This window comes from Carassius auratus, chromosome 29 (assembly GCF_003368295.1).
Source record: "Carassius auratus strain Wakin chromosome 29, ASM336829v1, whole genome shotgun sequence".
NCBI classification, from domain to species: Eukaryota; Metazoa; Chordata; class Actinopteri; order Cypriniformes; family Cyprinidae; genus Carassius; species Carassius auratus.
The window spans coordinates 5,814,726-5,833,829 of record NC_039271.1 but is presented as its reverse complement, the minus strand read 5'-3'; the positions used below and the strand labels follow the sequence as shown (position 1 = coordinate 5,833,829).

General features: G+C 43.2%; 3 protein-coding genes across 4 annotated transcripts; 1 reads left to right on the top strand and 2 right to left on the bottom strand.

Moving 5' to 3' along the window:
- Nucleotides 1-4,212: 4,212 nt before the first annotated feature.
- On the bottom strand, nucleotides 4,213-8,334 carry LOC113048507 (mucin-2-like). 2 transcript variants are annotated; one of them, XM_026210364.1, is made up of 4 exons: nucleotides 8,179-8,334; nucleotides 4,972-6,365; nucleotides 4,775-4,939; nucleotides 4,213-4,718 (listed from the first exon to the last, which is right to left on the bottom strand). In XM_026210364.1, the coding sequence occupies exons 1-4, from the start codon at nucleotides 8,234-8,236 to the stop codon at nucleotides 4,713-4,715; spliced, it is 1,623 nt and encodes a 540-aa protein (XP_026066149.1). In that variant the 5' UTR covers nucleotides 8,237-8,334; the 3' UTR covers nucleotides 4,213-4,712. The 2 variants fall into 2 exon arrangements, with proteins under 2 accessions (XP_026066149.1, XP_026066150.1); XM_026210365.1 differs by lacking the exon at nucleotides 4,213-4,718 and having other exon boundaries at nucleotides 4,805-6,365.
- A 66-nt stretch (nucleotides 8,335-8,400) lies between these two features.
- Nucleotides 8,401-14,167, top strand: LOC113048539 (uncharacterized). Its single transcript, XM_026210411.1, has 9 exons — nucleotides 8,401-8,792; nucleotides 8,967-9,037; nucleotides 9,108-9,287; nucleotides 9,464-9,522; nucleotides 9,584-9,658; nucleotides 9,732-9,794; nucleotides 9,877-10,029; nucleotides 10,206-11,999; nucleotides 12,513-14,167. Exons 1-8 carry the CDS (start codon nucleotides 8,575-8,577, stop codon nucleotides 10,218-10,220), a joined length of 834 nt encoding a protein of 277 aa, XP_026066196.1. The 5' UTR covers nucleotides 8,401-8,574; the 3' UTR covers nucleotides 10,221-11,999; nucleotides 12,513-14,167.
- LOC113048663 (cell surface glycoprotein 1-like) lies at nucleotides 14,022-15,984 on the bottom strand. Its single transcript, XM_026210519.1, has 2 exons — nucleotides 15,798-15,984; nucleotides 14,022-15,328 (listed from the first exon to the last, which is right to left on the bottom strand). Exons 1-2 carry the CDS (start codon nucleotides 15,853-15,855, stop codon nucleotides 14,022-14,024), a joined length of 1,365 nt encoding a protein of 454 aa, XP_026066304.1. The 5' UTR covers nucleotides 15,856-15,984.
- Between the last annotated feature and the right edge of the window lie 3,120 nt (nucleotides 15,985-19,104).

The window sequence follows — 19,104 nt, the reverse complement described above, 5'->3', positions numbered from 1 at the left end:
GAAGGGATATCGGTCTTTAGTTTTCAAGAAGCGCTGGATTCAGAGATGGTTTCTTGAGCAGTGGGCTTACCCGAGCCTGATTGAATGCTGAGGGAAATGTTCCAGAGTGAAGAGAGGAGTTGATAGTGTGAGTAAGTGAAGGTATGACTGAAGAAGAGATCGAAGGATTGAAGGAGGTGAGTGGGGATCAGATCAAGTGGACAAGGACAGGACAGGATAAGTTTGGAAACATCTCTGAGAGTGGAGAGAAGGAGGAGAGAGAATGTGCATTGGTCATTGTGAAGTTATCCTATTTCCATTAGACCTTTGCTTACATTGATACTGATCCATTAAAATGGAGGGTCTCCCCTGTTCCAAGATGGTGGCTCTATTGATGCATTCATTCCAAACAACTGGCCTAGCCAAGTTGATAAATTCATTTAATAAAATGGCTATCCTTGTACAGCTATGATCAGCTCAAATTTCTCCATCTTGGCTTAGCTGGCACTTAGCAAGCACTTGCTGCTTCTGAAAAGTATAGATGTTTCTAATTTAATTTTCTAGCTGTTAGATTGTGTTTTATTTATGTCTACACCTATATAGCCTTAAACTTACCCTTAACCATAATGAAATACTAATTAATGTTGTACAGTATAGGGGTTGCAAGACTGATTTTTTTCTAGTCTATTTTTTTATTTAAAAAATACTTGAGTTACTCGACTACTCGTAGTTCATGCGATTGTAAATGAAAACACATTAAATCATTTTTAATCAATAAATGCTTATTAATTTATAGCCTTATGCAACAATTATACATGTACATTTTTTTAAACTTTATAATTATGACTTTACATATTTAAATTTTCATGTAACAGCCAGTATTTGTATCTGTAACAATTACAACATTTTTCCTATCTGTATTCGGATACAATGTCGTAGAGTTACTTGATAAGTAACTTTTTTTTTTTTTTTTTATAGTTATCACTGAGCAAGTATGTTGTGTTAAACTAAAATAAATATTAATTTCTAAAATAATATTTATCATGCAAACAGAGAGATGTCATGACAAACATTTAGTGATATAAACACGACTGAATCCATTCAATCCATTCACATTTTCATCATGCAGAACTCTTTCAGAGAGTCTTAATGTTTATTGAACTTAGATGTGCATGTGCCACGCAAACCAGCAGAGGCTAAAGATGCAAACATGTAGGACAAGTAGAAAATGTATCTGTATCTAAGTTGATTATTAGTCTTGAGAGAGAATGGGTTTTTGAGAGACTGAGACACGCAATGAGGCTGTTTGATTGGTGAGCGTGCAGTGCTTATTCTATTCAGTTGTTTCATGTCGTAGCCTAAGGTTTAAATCATTGCCTTTTAAATATATACAAAAAAATAATGTGTATGATGTATAATTATAGGTGAAATTACTCTAGCAAAGTTCTGATTTATGAGAGATGCACGGAAAGGCAAAAGCAATGCGGTGTTTGATTTGCGCCCTTTTCATTCATAAAGTATTCATTCATTCACTTCATACTCTATTGCATGACTTTGGAGATCTGTGTATAATATTGCGCTGATCCCCTGGAACAACTGTTATCTAGCAAACACCAGTCTGTGTCCATTTCAGATGAAAATTCTGAGCAGAATTATTCCTTGTCCATTATTCGTTTTTGAAGTCATCATCCGTGCCATTCCGAATAATGTATTTGGCTTCAGGCACACCAAAAATTATTTCATTAAATATTTTGTTTTGACATGCAACAGATAAGGTCATAGATAGTAACAGCTCCACGCAATATTGTAATCATTAAATTCACGTCATACTTGCAAACACTTTGTATGCATTATGGTTAATGCATGCTGGAGTAGTCCATCGTGTCCGACAGTGCTTGACTAGTCTATGCAAGCCCTAGTGCAATGGGCTAGTTGCATATGTCCGCCATCTTGGATTTTCGGTCTTGCGAGTGTGTGCGTAGATATTTTTCCGGTTGTGCTAAACTTCAGTGCAGAGAACCCGGAGAAGTCCAAATATTACCTTGTATATGTTTACAGGATTTATAATATCACTTCAAACGCAAATAAGATATACACTGTAGAGGTCTTCACGGGTCCAAAAATTTGTGCCCGAACCCGACAGAGACCCGTAATGTACTACACAGAACCGACCCGTCTAATATTTCAAAAGCTGGACCCGGACCCGTGTAGATCCGAGAAATGTCTACCCGGACCCGACCCGGACCCGTATATTATTTGAAATCTGGACCCGAACCCGCCGGGGAGACACAGACCCGACTGGACCCGACATTCACATATTCCACCTTAAATTGCTATTACAAGTAAATAAACCTGTTGCGAAGAATACAGCTTTTTGTCTTACCTAATTTAAAGAGCCGTGGTCTCTCTTCCTTGTACCCGACTGCCTGTGATGCATTACAATCCTCCGTCAAGAAAGTTATTCATGTTATTCCTCTCGTTATTCCAAGTCCAAGCTGAATCCACTCATTATTTCAGCTTCAAAAGTCCACTTGATGTCACGGTGACGGATGACAAATGCTACTGTGCACATGTACATTCTGACTCGAGTTAATTCGCTTAATAACTTACACTGTTTGCCTTTTGAACTATAATAACGATCGCTCATGCAATGCCATGGCCGCTGACGTTATTTATTTACTATCATCTGATCTCTGTCTGTGCTCTCTGCTCTGCATCGAGTCTGAATCTGAACCACTAAAACTTTAAGATTAAACGGTTCATTTATAATATTATAAAAATGGGAGAAAATGTAAAATGCGGTTTGGCAGTCTAAGTGTCCCTCACTGGTTGCCATAGAAACATGAAATGTGCTTGAGACTGCACATGCGTGCTAGCTGTATCAACCTAAAAGACGCTTTAACGCAATTTGAGCGTAATAGAAAACATTCATGTGACAGTTCACCTCAGATTGTGTTGCTGATTTGAAATATATTCAATATGAGTGTGTCAAGTCTGCAAGCATTAATACCGTGTGTGCACTTGTATATTAACTCTTGAGTCTGCGAGGGAGAGAGAGAGAGATCACTTTTTTTGGCTCACTCTTTTCTTTTCCTAATTTTACAAGTTGCAAGTTACAAAAAACACAAGCAGTCTTTGATCACGGCCGGATGTTCTCCGAGTCCGATGACTCCGATCGCACGGGTATTACACACAATGTGTTAAACAGACCCGGGACCCGAGGTAATAGATTCGGACCCGACCCGGACCCGGCTGATTTTTTAAAATATAGACCCGAACCCATACGGGTCCCGGGTCGGGTCCAGGGTCGACGGGTGCACTGTGAAGACCTCTATTACACTGCTATAATCACTATACTATAAATGTTAACTGAGCCAGTGGATTTGAAACTTGCGTATGTTTGGGTCTGGCAAATGATTTAAAAACACGAATGTTCACGAGATGAAAGTTGAACTCACGGTGTGTATACACAGCTATATAATGTATAAATCACTTTCTCAAAAATGTTGGCTTTATTTTTTTTTTTTATATTAAATATTTACCTCATGAGACTTGGGCTGCGATTTCTCCCCATATAGCTGGCAGCCATATCACCCTGGAGCCCAAGACTGGTCACCCACGGAAGCTAAGCAGGGCTGAGCCTGGGCAGTACCTGGATGGTAGACCTCCTGAGAAAACTAGGTATCTGCTGGAAGAGGTGCTAGTGAGGCCAGCAGGGGGTGCTCACCCTGTGGTCTGTGTGGGCCCTAGCGCCCCAGTGTAGTGATGGGGACACTATACTGTCAACAAGCACCTTCGGATGAGACGTTAAACCGAGGTCCTGACTGTGGTCATTAAAAATCCCAGGATGTCTTTCGAAAAGAGTAGAAGTGTGACCTCGGCATCCTGGCTCAATTTACCCATTGGCCTCTGGCCATCATGTCCTCCTAACAATCCCCATATCCACTGATTGGCTTCGTCACTCTGTCTCCTCTCCACCAGTAAACTGGTGTGTGGTGGGTGTCTTGCGCAATATGGCTGCCGTCGCGTCATCCAGGTGGATGCTGCACACTGGTGGTGGATGAGGAGATACCCCCTGACTATGTAAAGCGCTTTGAGTGCCTAGAAAAGCGCTATATAAATGTAAGGAATTATCATCTTCAGAAGTATCCATTTCTCAGTTGTACACATACATCAGTCGGTTTCATCTTTATTTTCACATTTTATTTTACGCAGTAAAAAAAAAAAAAAAAACCTAATATCCGTTTAATCTGATAATGCAAAATAAAATAAAAAAATACATAGCTGCTCATAGACAATGATTTATGCTGCAGATCTTTCACAAAAAAGATAAACAGATAAGAACACATGAATGCAAAGAGCGATCTTTTAATTTAACGCAAACCTACCACAATTAGATTGTTTAATTGTACAGTTAGTAAATTATGTTATCAAGTAAAGTTAAAACATGCTTTATCAGAAATTCAAGGCAACATTTGAAGCCAGCTCGTGGTCCTGTTACCCCCAGAGTAGTCGTCCTGAGGCGGCGTCGTGCTGACGGCGTAGTTATCCCCAGAGGCGGCGTCGTGCTGACGGCGTCGTTATCCACAGAGGCGGCGTCGTGCTGAGGCGGCGTCGTGCTGACGGCGTCGTTATCCACAGAGGCGGCGTCGTGCTGAGGCGGCGTCGTGCTGACGGCGTCGTTATCCACAGAGGCGGCGTCGTGCTGAGGCGGCGTCGTGCTGACGGCGTCGTTATCCACAGAGGCGGCGTCGTGCTGAGCGGCGTCGGCTGACGGCGTTCCAAGGCGCGTCGTCCTGAGGCGGCGTCGTGCTGAGGGCGTCGTTATCCCCAGAGGCGGCGTCGTCCTGAGGCGGCGTCGTGCTGAGGGCGTCGTTATCCCCAGAGGCGGCGTCGTCCTGAGGCGGCGTCGTGCTGACGGCGTCGTTATCCCCAGAGGCGGCGTCGTCCTGAGGCGGCGTCGTGCTGAGGGCGTCGTTATCCCCTGAGGCGGCGTCGTGCTGACGGTGGCGTCATCCCCAGAGTCGGGGTCGTCCTGAGGCGGCGGCGTCGTGCTGACAGTGGCGTTATCCCCAGAGTCGTCCTGAGGAGGCGGCGTCTTGCTGACAGTGGCGTTATCCCCAGAGTCGTCCTGAGGCGGCGGCGTCTTGCTGACAGTGGCGTTATCCCCAGAGTCGTCCTGAGGAGGCGGCGTCGTGCTGACAGTGGCGTTATCCCCAGAGTCGTCCTGAGGCGGCGGCGTCTTGCTGACAGTGGCGTTATCCCCAGAGTCGTCCTCAGGAGGCGGCGTCGTGCTGACAGTGGCGTTATCCCCAGAGTCGTCCTGAGGCGGCGGCGTCTTGCTGACAGTGGCGTTATCCCCAGAGTCGTCCTGAGGAGGCGGCGTCTTGCTGACAGTGGCGTTATCCCCAGAGTCGTCCTGAGGCGGCGGCGTCTTGCTGACAGTGGCGTTATCCCAGAGTCGTCCTGAGGAGGCGGCGTCTTGCTGACAGTGGCGTTATCCCCAGAGTCGTCCTGAGGCGGCGGCGTCTTGCTGACAGTGGCGTTATCCCCAGAGTCGTCCTGAGGAGGCGGCGTCTTGCTGACAGTGGCGTTATCCCCAGAGTCGTCCTGAGGCGGCGGCGTCGTGCTGACGGTGGCGTTATCCCCAGAGTCGTCCTGAGGCGGCGGCGTCTTGCTGACAGTGGCGTTATCCCCAGAGTCGTCCTGAGGAGGCGGCGTCTTGCTGACGGTGGCGTTATCCCCAGAGTCGTCCTGAGGCGGCGGCGTCGTGCTGACGGTGGCGTTATCCCCAGAGTCGTCCTGAGGCGGCGGCGTCGTGCTGACGGTGGCGTTATCCCCAGAGTCGTCCTGAGGCGGCGGCGTCGTGCTGACGGTGGCGTTATCCCCAGAGTCGTCCTGAGGCGGCGGCGTCGTGCTGACGGTGGCGTTATCCCCAGAGTCGTCCTGAGGCGGCGGCGTCGTGCTGACGGTGGCGTTATCCCCAGAGTCGTCCTGAGGCGGCGGCGTCGTCGTGCTGACGGTGGCGTTATCCCCAGAGTCGTCCTGAGGAGGCGGCGTCGTGCTGACGGTGGCGTTATCCCCAGAGTCATCCTGAGGCGGCGGCGTCGTGCTGATGGTGGCGTTATCCCCAGAGTTGTCCTGAGGCGGCGGCGCCGTGCTGACGGTGGCGTTATCCCCAGAGTCGTCCTGAGGCGGCGGCGTCGTGCTGACGGTGGCGTTATCCCCAGAGTCGTCCTGAGGAGGCGGCGTCGTGCTGACGGTGGCGTTATCCCCAGAGTCGTCCTGAGGAGGCGGCGTCGTGCTGACGGTGGCGTTATCCCCAGAGTCGTCCTGAGGCGGCATCGTGCTGACGGTGGCGTTAGCAGCCTGACTCCAGACGTTTCCTTGGGGGACAGAAAGAGATGCACCAACCAAGTTAGTGTCCATTCAACATAGTCTTTACATCACTTAGATCTCTCTAAAGTTAAAACAAAAAAACAAACCCACGTTAAAGAAACACTCCACCATTTTTTGAAATAGGGCTTATTCACATTATTTCCTATATTTAGATAGGTGGGCAAATGCATTTTTGTGTCAGTGCATGCATTGTTTTAGTTTGACTGGGTCGACGTTAGCTTAGCACAATGAATGGAATCCTTTGTTGCCAGCTAGCATGGCCTGAGTAAAAGTGATCAAAAAAATAAAACCCACCTAATTACTTCTTGTGGCATGCGTATTCACAGCGAGTACAAATAGCGATCCAGATTAACACTAGGCGATTTCCTAGGCAGATATTGACTTGGGACTATATTATGGGGAAGCACAGGCGAAGCACTGCTGCTTAGGCGAAGCACTGCTACTTTGGCGCAGGGATATCACGCAACACATGAAATCCCACGACTTCCGTCAACATACCGGCGTGAATAGTAGCTGCCTGGCTATTTTCCTTACAATACACAAATGGCGATGAACATGGCTGATTTTGAGAGAGACGAAGAGGGTGACTTCTCAGACAGTCAAGAACCAGAACCATACCTATTTGAACCAGAGTTTACAGAAGACGAGCTGCGTGCTTTGGAAATAGAACGACAGGAGGAGGAGGTTGCGTTCGCTCAACAGCCTGAGGACGTTAGGATGAGAGCCAACATGAACTGGTGGTGTGAATGTGGGGGAATATGCCAATCTATGCCAACGGAAATAGAGTGTCTGTGCTGTAGAGAGTGGGACATGTTTTTGCCATTGATGACCAGGCTCAACACATCAGATCAAGATGAGCGTGCCCGAAGTTGTCACATCTACAGAGGATTTCACGGCGCTGATCCATTCTGCAGTACTCTTTTTTTTCCCGGTGTTACAAAGTGAACTGGAAAAGAAACGCCCCACGCCGAATGGACCAAATGGACAGCTGTCCACAGAGTAAGTGATTATTTTAATCATGACGTATGTATAGATCGCCCCATGTTATACCTGTATTCACAGAGTTGATGTTTTCATGTGTTGCGTGAGATCTCTGCGCCGAAGTAGCAGTGCTTTCTTCTGTGCTTCCCCATAATATAGTCCCAAGTCAATATCTGCCTAGGAAATCGCCTAGTGTTAATCTGGATCGCTATTTGTACTCGCTGTGAATACGCATGCCACAAGTAGTAATTAGGTGGGTTTTATTTTTTTGATCACTTTTACTCAGGCCATGCTAGCTGGCAACAAAGGATTCCATTCATTGTGCTAAGCTAACGTCGACCCAGTCAAACTAAAACAATGCATGCACTGACACAAAAATGCATTTGCCCACCTATCTAAATGCAGGAAATAATGTGAATAAGCCCCATTTCAAAAAACGGTGGAGTGTTCCTTTAATCTCAAGTTACTTTACTCCTGGGCTGACACATTAGCTGGGGTTTCTTGTAGCAGTGATTAACAAGTGAACAAGAGACTTGGAAGGCCAAGTAACAAAGATTAAGTATTAGCAGGATTATAAAGACTTCAAAGTTCAGAATATGAACTAGACTGTATAGGTGGATGTGTTTGGCCATTAAAAGCAAATCACTTAATGGTACTCAAATGAAACTAGTTTTGGAAGGAAAAATAAGTGGATTTATTTTAAGAAACAACTCAAATAACTGGCTCTTCTGATCAGTAGTATTGGGAGAAAACGCATTGAAACAAACACAAAAATGAACTTCTGCAATCAAACATTAACCAAATTATAAAAAAACTCACCTTGCCATAGCAACTGCTGATAAAGAAACACCAAAAAAGTTAATTTAATCACGTCCATTCTTCACCACTCACTTAACCTCCTGGCAGCCAAACTAACTATACATATAATTCCAACCAAACCAGGACTTTTAAAGCCAAACAGAAAACAATTTGTGCCACCTGGACAGCTTGTTAACTCATTAATACATAATCAGTAAGCATGTACAGCCAGCAAATCATTAAACCTGGGGGGTATTCCAGAAAGCTTGGTTAACTTACCATTTGATAAACTATAACCTCTGGGTTGATTTACCCCAAACAGGCATACCATGAGTATGTCGGTTCCAAAACACCTGAGAAGAGTTAGTTTAATCAACCTCTGACTGGTTACCCAGAGTTAATGCGCGTGCACAGTGCATGTATAAAGACATTTTCAATGGATCGCCGATTTCACGAGTCACCATGGAAACTCAAAGCGAAAAAAAGAGAGCGGCGTATTTCACAGAGGCGGAGTTGGAAGTTTTAATGCATGCTTATGAGGAGTTTAAGCCAATAATATTAAAAAGAAGCAATACAGCTGCATCGGCTAAAGCAAGAGAGTTGGCTTGGCAAAAAATAACGGACAGAGTAAATGCGTGAGTGTATTAAATTACAAATTTGGTATTGGCTCCCGTTTTATTGAAATGCAAAATAATGAAGTATGACTTATACATCCTTTTGAATATGTTAAATCACTATGAAAGCATTTACTTTTCCTGCCATTTATTTCTTTAGCTTGAAATAATAATGTATATTTCTTATTTAATAAGGTGTAATCCTTCTGGAGCCACAAGAACTTTAAGCCAAGTCAAAATGAAACACAAAAACATTCTGCAAAAAGGTAATATTTGATTACACAATTACTGAACTATTATTATAACAGGATTTAGTATATTCATTCTGTCATGCAGCTAACAGAAAGAAGACTGAAGCCCGTCTAACTGGCGGGGGGCCACCACCACCTCCCCTCACCCCCTCTGAGGAGCTGGCTCTGTCCCTTAATAAAGGGCGACCAGTGGTTGCTGGCATTCCAGGGGGCAGTTCATCACACATACTATGCACCACAAGTGATGGTGAAAAAAGGGTGACATGTAAGTTTACCTCTATGATTTGTTTTCATTTTTTGTCCTGATAAATTACTATCTCTGTCACTTAAGGCTTTTTGAACAAGATTAATTTTTTATGTAGGCTTACTTTATTTAACTGCATATGATGTATTATTTTCTTTGATAATATTGAGAATTTAACGGGTTGTGTGTTCTTATAGATACTGATGGACGGATTGTATTATTGGACTCTCCAGAAAGAACACAGTCTGTCACAGTTGTAAGTGATTTGTTTGGTTTTTTTTTGCCAAATAATGTATACTTGAATATTTGTCTTGTAGGATGAAGATGATGATGACGATGAAGAGACCACATCTGCTGTGACAGAAGTGGACAATGCTGGTAGATCCACTGAGGTATGATGCATACCATTATGATGTATGGCCCCTTTTTGCATTAGAGTAACAAACTGTCATTGTCCTTTCATAGTACATACCTAGGGATTTGCCCACAGATGAGGGTCCTTCAGCCTCAGCACACAATCTAAGCAGGGTAAGAATTTGTGTCCATGTGTCCATATTTGAATTTTATTGTCTGACCAAACAATCTCATTTATTACATTTTTCCACCTTAGTTGCCAGCAAAGGAGCTGTATAAGGTCCATCTTCAAAAACGAATAAGAAAAAGTGACATGGAGATGGACCTTATACAGCTTCAAATGGAAGAGAAAAGGCTCCTCATTAAAAAAGCAGCACTTGAAATAGAATTACTTGAGAATTGCCTTAAGGTGAGAACTTGTCTGAATATTAATCTGTTGCATGTTAAAAGTGGTCTGTCTGTCTGTCTGTCTGTGTCTGTCTCTATCTATCTATCTATCTATCTATCTGTATGTATGTATGTATGTATGTGTAAAGCAATATAAAAAAAAACATTTTAATGAATTTTACTTTTATTGTTTTTCAGGAAATGAAGAAATAAACTGCCTGGCAGACCAGTGCAAAAAAAACTAATAAAAGTAATTTTGACAAATCCTGTCTCTCAAAAGTCTTCCGTCTCTGTTGGCCTCTAAAATCTGTCGGTGTTCCTCTGGGCCATCTTTCTCAATACAAGGAGGGTGGCTCTCTCCTCTTATAGTGGCAATATTGTGAAGCACAACACAAGCCACAATAATGTCGCATGCCCTCTCTGGACTAACCCGGAGCCCACGCAGACACTGAAACCGAGATTTGAGGATCCCTATAGTCATCTCCACCTTGGCCCGTGTTCGGCTGTGAGCCAGGTTAAACCGTGTCGGTGGTCCAGGCTCAGGTTCAGGGTAGGGTGTCATTAAATAGGGCAGACAAGGGTATCCTCTGTCCCCCAGCAAGTAACCATTGTACTGTCCTGTAATGATTGAAGTGTACAACACAAATATAGTAAAAACGAAAAAACAAAAATTGTATAAAGCAAATCATACCCTGCTGAAATGTCTGGCATAATAATGACTCGCGGAAAATTCTGGCATCATGCACAGATCCTGGCCATTTTGCCTCGACATTGGTGATGATTTGGGTTGCCTCACATATTACCTATAGTTAGTGGAAAAAGTAATGACTTTGATGATTTTAAGAAGGGGAAAAAATCAAGTTGTTACCTGCACATTGATACTATGAATAGATTTCATATTAACATAGTCTCCCTCATTTATTGATGGAGCTTTGAATGTGAGTGCCATCAATGCACCCAATTACATTTGGAAACCCTGAAACAGAAAGTTATGGAAGTATGAAGTGTGTGCATAATGAATACATGTATAGATATTAATAATATGACTACATATTAAATATGCGTTATATATTTTACTACAAAGGACAAACCTGCCACTCTGTGGAATTCGTCTTCAATAACAAGCAGAGGTTTATGGCCAGGGAACTGTACAAACGTGGGTAACAACTGTTTAAGTGCCAGACACACTGTACGAACGGCTCTACACACAGTTGCCTTTCCCACATGCTCTGAATCGCCCACACTGTACAAAAAATGTCCAGACGCAAAAAACCTAAGTGCTATGCACAGAATGTTTTCTGTGCTAAGCGCAGAGCCGCGGTTTGTCACATTTGCGATATGCGGTTTTAAAAGACGTGTTAAATAAACTAATGAATCTTTTGAAAAACGATAACGCTCTTTTAAATATTCATTAGGGTATGCAAACACATCAATACGCGGTCTTATAACCCTCTCCCGACGAAAAAAACCTTGTATAATTTGTGCTTCTACGTCCACAGGATCCTCGTCAAAAGGGCACGCCATGCTCACCAACCTTCTGAAACGAAGTTACACTGAAACATAACCTGCTCTCGAGCAGGTTATCTTCAGAGAGTCAGTTGCTATGGTTACATACATACCCAGAAAGTTACCTCTGTTTTTGGAACCGAACGTTGAGGTTATCCACGAACTTACCCTTAAACATACCGAGGTATGTCACATAACCTGCTTTCTGGAATACCCCCCTGGGCAGGTTCACTTTCTAGCAAAAAATCCTTTGCTATGTCCCAAACTGAAGTGTGTGGACTCCGATGTGCGATTACGTCACAGCGTCACGACGTAAGCTGTCCAAAAGTCAGAATGCGCACTCCGAAGGGTGCACTCTGAAGTGTAGATCTTATGGACACTTCGCACCCTACCATATCCCAGAATCACGTGTGTGCATACGACGACGGAGTTTATATTCAAAGAACAAGGCAGGTGAGAGCTCTTTGGGGGACTTTATATTGAAATGTAAGTATTGTGTTTTCTTTTACCCAAATACCTAGCGAAAGTGTTAAAAGCCAGTGTTTTTTTTACCTAAAGCCCACAAACAACAAGACAGCCACTATATAAGGCAATGGTCTTTCCTTGTGTTGTGTTTCTGTAGTGCTGTCGTTCAAGAGATGTCTACAAATGTTTAAACCAAACTTTAGCACTTCAGTATTTTGTACACATGCCTGCTGTGTCATATTTTCTAATGTTAAGATTGCTTTGTATTTTTCATAAGTGTTTGCATTTTATCTTGTTTTAGTACTATTCTGGAGAAAGTGAGCCTGCTGGGGAAAGACTTAAAAATTACCAAGAGAATAGAAATTTTTAATTCATTGTCCATCTTTTCAATATGTTTTATAAATGTCATACCTGAACAACCTAATTTCTGTAGTTTATTTTTGTGGTGCAAGTTGTATATACATACAAAATATTTTTTTACAAATTAAAACAAATTGGTCAGTAATTGAAAGTACTTTTTACAACCGTTTACAGCATAGTTCAGGATTAAGATCAGAAGACCGCATCAGCTTGAGCCCAGCGCTGTCTCCATGTGTTCTGGGGTCTTCAGGAGGTCAATCTCTTGGGGAATGTCCAGCAGCTCCTCAGAGACTCGGAGGATAATACAGTGACAGTGGAACGAGACACACGTCAAACACTCTGGAGACCATCTGTATGATGTACCACTGGCAGACAGAAGAGAAACACCAGGGTTAACAAAACCATTAAACACCCGTCCAGCACTCCAACATTCAGCTTTATCCTGCACAGGAGTCTAGTCTGATTTAGGGACAGAAGGAACAGAAAACTGTTTAGAGCTCTGACAACGTGATTGGTAGAAGATGTATTAAGTAAACTACTTTTTATAACTAACAATACCATATTGGCTAAAATCTAATAATCATGTTTAAACCCCCCCCAAAAAAATCCTTTTAAGTATTATCTTGCATACTCTAATATACTTAAGATATTGAGAGTAAAAGTAAAGGTATGTACAGTATTAGATACTGTCCAAGATACTAGAAAAGGTGGTATCCTCACAATTATATTCCTTCTTGGAGAAAAATGGTATCTGTGAGGATTTACACCGTATCATTGTACTGAGACTGCTCTCCTTAGGCCGGGCATACACGGTGTGATTTTCATCCGATTTTGAGCCGAATTCTGACTCGTGCGACTCTTTTTTTGGGTCGGGCCAAATTTCAGCATTTTCGTACGTCGTTTGTCGTGCAGTGTACACAGGGAAACGAGAGGTGATAAGCCTCTCCTGACCGGCAGTCGGTTAGTCGGATGGATTTCTGACACATCAGAAATGTTGGTCGCCTCTCGTGAGGTATCGCACTATTTAAGCAGGGCTAGGAACCGATTTTAAATGAAATTTCCACACAGAGGTACGCTAAATGTTTGGAGAATGTGGTTTCCCCAAGTTTTTTTAATATACCACTATCAGCTGTTAAATTTGAAAATCATATACATCTAGCCAAGTTTTGTATGCAAGTTTCCCCTTCCAGTCAATGCGAGTGTCAGAAGACCGGAAGTGTATGCACACACTGAAGCTCACCGGCGCCATCTTGTGCACCTAGTCCATAGGACAAATTTTGCTGTATTTGTGCACATACCCAGTAGGGCCAAACATATGTCCTCTAACCTTAACCACACGCATGTCATATTCAGAGCTTTGCGTGTGCGCCGTCCCTTTAAAATGGACCACAGACATGAGAGCAAACCGCATTATAAAGGTAAATGTAAATAAAGTATATAAAAATTATTTGACCCTTCAGCTCCAAACCCAGTCCTAGAAGGCCAGTGTCCTTTAAAGTTTAGCTCCAACCCCGATTACACTTAAACCAGCCAATCAAGTGCTTACTAGACACTTCCAGATAGTGGTTCTATAAACTTTAGCACTCACTCTGAAAAGACACGGAACAAGAATAATAACTTAAAGGCTTTATTTGGCTAGTGAAACAATGTTGACAACGCAAATACACAGCACCTGGAACGCATTCAGCAGGACTCAAGGCAACATTTGAAGCCAACTCGTGGTCCTGTTATGCCCAGAGTAGTCGTCCTGAGGCGGCATCGTGCTGACGGTGGCGTTATCCCCAGAGTCGTCCTGAGGCGGCGGCGTCGTGCTGACGGTGGCGTTATCCCAGAGTCGGTGGCGTCCTGAGGCGGCGGCGTCGTGCTGACGGTGGCGTTATCCCCAGAGTCGGTGGCGTCCTGAGGCGGCGGCGTCGTGCTGACGGTGGCGTCATCCCCAGAGTCGTCCTGAGGCGGCGGCGTCGTGCTGACGGTGGCATTATCCCCAGAGTCGGTGGCGTCCTGAGGCGGCGGCGTCGTGCTGACGGTGGCGTCATCCCCAGAGTCGTCCTGAGGCGGCGGCGTCGTGCTGACGGTGGCATTATCCCCAGAGTCGGTGGCGTCCTGAGGCGGCGGCGTCGTGCTGACGGTGGCGTTATCCCAAGAGTCGTCCTGAGGCGGCGGCGTCGTGCTGACGGTGGCGTTATCCCAAGAGTCGGTGGCGTCCTGAGGCGGCGTCGTGCTGACGGTGGCGTTATCCCCAGAGTCGGTGGCGTCCTGAGGTGGCGGCGTCGTGCTGACGGTGGCGTCATCCCCAGAGTCGTCCTTAGGCGGCGGCGTCGTGCTGACGGTGGCGTCATCCCCAGAGTCGTCCTTAGGCGGCGGCGTCGTGCTGACAGTGACGTCATCCCCAGAGTCGGTGGCGTCTTGAGGCGGCGGCATCGTGCTGACGGTAGCGTTATCCTCAGAGTCGTCCTGAGGCGGCGGCGTCGTGCTGACAGTGACGTTATCCCCAGAGTCGTCCTGAGGCGGCGGCGTCGTGCTGACGGTGGCGTTATCCCCAGAGTCGTCCTGAGGCGGCGGCGTCGTGCTGACGGTAGCGTTATCCTCAGAGTCGTCCTGAGGCGGCGGCGTCGTGCTGACAGTGACGTTATCCCCAGAGTCGTCCTGAGGCGGCGGCGTCGTGCTGACGGTGGCGTTATCCCCAGAGTCGTCCTGAGGCGGCGTCGTGCTGACGGTGGCGTTATCCCCAGAGTCGGTGGCGTCCTGAGGCGGCGGCGTCGTGCTGACGGTAGCGTTATCCTCAGAGTCGTCCTGAGGCGGCGGCGTCGTGCTGACAGTGACGTTATCCCCAGAGTCGTCCTGAGGCGGCGGCGTCGTGCTGACGGTGGCGTTATCCCCAGAGTCGTCCTGAGGCGGCATCGTGCTGACAGTGACGTTATCCCCAGAGTCGTCCTGAGGCGGCGGCGTCGTGCTGACAGTGGTGTTCGCAGCCTGACTCCAGACGTTTCCTTGGGGGACAGAAAGAGATGCACCAACCAAGTTAGTGTCCATTCAACAGTCTTTACATCACTTAGATCTCTCTAAAGTTAAAAAAAAAAAAAACCCACACGGTAATCTCAAGTTACTTTACTCCTGGGCTGACACATTAGTTGGGGTTTCTTGTAGCAGTGATTAACAAGTGAACAAGAGACTTGGAAGGCCAAGTAACAAAGATTAAGTATTAGCAGGATTATAAAGACTTCAAAGTTCAGAATATGAACTAGACTGTATAGGTGGATGTGTTTGGCCATTAAAAGCAAGTCACTTAATGTTACTCAAATGAAACTAGTTTTGGAAGGAAAAATAAGTGGATTTGTTTTGAGGAACAACTCAAATGACTGGCTCTTCTGATCAGTAGTATTGGGAGAAAACGCATTGAAACAAACACAAAAATGAACTTCTGCAATCAAACATTAACCAAATTATAAAAAAACTCACCTTGCCATAGCAACTGCTGATAAAGAAACACCAAAAAAGTTAATTTAATCACGTCCATTCTTCACCACTCACTTAACCTCCTGGCAGCCAAACTAACTATACATATAATTCCAACCAAACCAGGACTTTTAAAGCCAAACAGAAAACAATTTGTGCCACCTGGACAGCTTGTTAACTCATTAATACATAATCAGTAAGCATGCACAGCCTGCAAATCATTAAACCTGGGCAGGTTCACTTTCTAGCAAGAATCTTCTTCTTCTTCTTCTTTTCATTTTTTGGCAGATTGCAACCATGACTTTTAAAGGTGCATACCGCCACCTACTGTATCAGAGTATGTAACATGAGCTATATCCATTGGTACTACTTTATATCAAAAAAAAAAAAAAAAAAAAAAAAAAAAAAAAAAAAACACTAAATAAAAATTCTATATCCTATTGTATATCCCTATATTTTTTAGATATTGTATAACTGCTTTCTGTGTATCCTTTACCCCATCTCCTGTTGTGCCTAATAAACCTTCAAGGTTCCACTTCCTTCCTGTCTGACTGATCTTTTGTTTTAGCCTCATCCTCTCATCTCTATATTTATTACAATATAGCAATACATGTTCTACATCTTCCTTGGACCTACATTCCAAACATTCATCTGATGGACTTTTGCCCATTAAAAACAGTGTTTTATTTAACCCTGTGTGATCAAACCTTAGCCTGGTTAAAACACTCTCCTCTCTTCTGTTACTTCTATTCACACCCTGAGCATTAATAGATTTTTGCAAGCTGTAATATTTCCTTCCACTTTTATCCACATCCCACCTATCCTGCCATTTCTTTAACATTTCTTTTTTAATTATCGCCTTAGCTTCTCCTTTTCCAAGAGGTATATTTATGACATTATTCATCTTAGTTGATTTTTTTGCTATATTGTCTGCTCCCTCATTCCCTTGTACACCTGTGTGGGCAGGTACCCAGCAGAATCTCACATCTATCCGTAGTCTCTGTAATCTAAATAAACTTTGTTGAATTTCTAGCATTAGATCTTCTCTATTAGATTTCATATTTTGAATACTATAAAGAGCTGCTACAGAGTCAACACAACACACCACTCTGTCTGGTTTTACTTCCTCAACCCACTGCAGTCCTACAATAATCGCCATCATCTCTGCCGTGTACACTGATGCCTGATCGGGTAATCTTTTCCCAATGCTTATATTCATTGTTGGTATATATATTCCTATTCCTACCTTGTCCTCTTCATCTTTAGATCCGTCTGTATACATATCTAAATAACTGTAATATTTGTTCCTTATGTACTGACTTGCCAAATGTCCTTTCCTACTCTCTTCCCATTGATTTTTTAATTCCAATATATTTAAGTCTATCTCAGTTCTTGGAAATAACCAAATAGGTATATTACTGATAGGTGTAGGGGAGTTAAACCATATATTATTTACTCTATATTCCTCTGACTTAGTCTTTATTACCCATCCAAAACCATTACCTTTAAAAGAACTATACTCCCAACATTCCTGAATAATGCTCTTAGCATGGTTCTCAAACCCACATCCACTTAAGCGACTCCAGTATGTAAGCATGATTTTATCTCTTCTCAGGTCTGAGGGCACTTCTCCTAACTCAACCTGTATTGCTTTAATTGGTGTTGATCTCATTACACCTGCACAGATCCTCAATGCTTTATTACTAACTCTATCTAACTTCAATAAATGGGTTTTAGCTGTTGCTCCATAAACATAACATCCATAATCAATTGTTGCCCTCATTAGAGCCCTATAAATATACATTAATGATTGTTTATTTGCTCCCCAATCTTTCCCCACTACCGCTCTCATTAAATTTATGACTTTCTTGCATTTTGATTCCACCTTTTCAATGTGTGTTTTCCATGTTCCCTTTTGATCTAACCAAATACCAAGATATTTAAAATGATCTACTGTTTCCATATTGTGGCCATATAACTGTAGCTTCTGTTTATCTATCCCTTTCTTCCTGGTAAATATCATATGACAAGACTTACTTGTAGAAAGCTTAAATCCCCAATTATACGACCATTGTTCTACCTCTCCTATTGCTTCCTTGATTTTACTTCTCACCCTTATGGCATCTCTTCCTCTTACCCATATGGCCCCATCATCTGCATACAGAGCTGACCTAATCCTTCTATCTAGATTCATAAAAATATCATTGATCATAACATTAAATAAAACTGGACTAATAACACTGCCTTGTGGAATTCCATTAACAATTTCAAATTCCTCAGATACGTCTGCTCCCACTTTGACTCTAAATCTTCTTTCTGACAGAAATTCTAATACCCAGTTATATAACTTACCTCTAATTCCCATTTTATTCATTTTAATTAGTAACCCCTCCCTCCACATGGAATCATAAGCTTTTTCAATATCAAAGAATACAATACTCATTATTTCTTTCATTTTAAATGTTTTCTCTATCTCGTTGCTTACTTTCACAACCGCATCCATTGTGGAACGCCCTTTTCTGAACCCACTTTGATATGGTGCAAATAATCCTCTGTGTTCAAGGGTGTAGTTAAGTCTTCTAACTAGTATCTTCTCCATCCACTTGCATAGATGTGATGTTAGGGCGATAGGTCTATAGTTACCAGCATTATTAGAATTTTTCCCAGGTTTATTAAATGGCAATATTAACGCACTCTTCCAGCTTTTGGGTATTTTACCTTCTTCCCATATCTTGTTAAATAATTGTAATATTATCTGTAATACTTTTTCAGGTAGTTTCTGGAACATAACATAACTCAGTTGATCTTCTCCTGTAGCAGTATTCCTAATACCATTTAATACTATCACTAGTTCATTCATATTCATTTCTGCATCCATAGTACTTTCCTCATTATCTTTTTTAATATACACATCCCTATTTTCCTTAAGAACCTTCTCTTTATGTAGTCTATGGATATCATCTAAATGGTCACCACTATGCACACTGGCAAACTTCTTTCCCAACATAGTTGCCTTTTCTTTATCTGTTATTGCCAGTATTCCATCATCCTCTAATACTGGTATTTTAGCATACACTTTTTTCCCACTCATTTTCTTTAGCATTGACCACACCTCTCCTATTTTTACTTCACTCCCTATAGTAGAACAATAGCTCCTCCATGCATTTTGTTTACTCTTCTTAATTATTCTTCTTGCCTGAGCCTTTTTCTTCTGATAATTAATTAAATTATCTTGATTCAGGTTATTCCTTAACATTCTCATTGCCCTATTTCGTTCTTTAATAGCTTTTGTACATGTATCATTCCACCA

Excerpts from the sequence above, each read along its gene's own strand:
- LOC113048539 (XM_026210411.1), top strand. The coding sequence starts at position 8,575 with ATGTATAAAGACATTTTCAATGGATCGCCGATTTCACGAGTCACCATG. Across the intron at positions 9,523-9,583 it reads GAACACAGTCTGTCACAGTT|GATGAAGATGATGATGACGA; the intron begins GTAAGTGATTTG and ends TTTGTCTTGTAG. Across the intron at positions 9,795-9,876 it reads CAGCACACAATCTAAGCAGG|TTGCCAGCAAAGGAGCTGTA; the intron begins GTAAGAATTTGT and ends TTTCCACCTTAG.
- LOC113048663 (XM_026210519.1), bottom strand. The coding sequence starts at position 15,855 with ATGGACGTGATTAAATTAACTTTTTTGGTGTTTCTTTATCAGCAGTTG. Across the intron at positions 15,329-15,797 it reads TCAGCAGTTGCTATGGCAAG|GAAACGTCTGGAGTCAGGCT; the intron begins GTGAGTTTTTTT and ends CTGTCCCCCAAG.
- LOC113048507 (XM_026210364.1), bottom strand. The coding sequence starts at position 8,236 with ATGGACGTGATTAAATTAACTTTTTTGGTGTTTCTTTATCAGCAGTTG. Across the intron at positions 6,366-8,178 it reads TCAGCAGTTGCTATGGCAAG|GAAACGTCTGGAGTCAGGCT; the intron begins GTGAGTTTTTTT and ends CTGTCCCCCAAG. Across the intron at positions 4,940-4,971 it reads CGCCACCGTCAGCACGACGC|CGCCGCCTCAGGACGACGCC; the intron begins CGCCTCAGGGGA and ends CCCTCAGCACGA.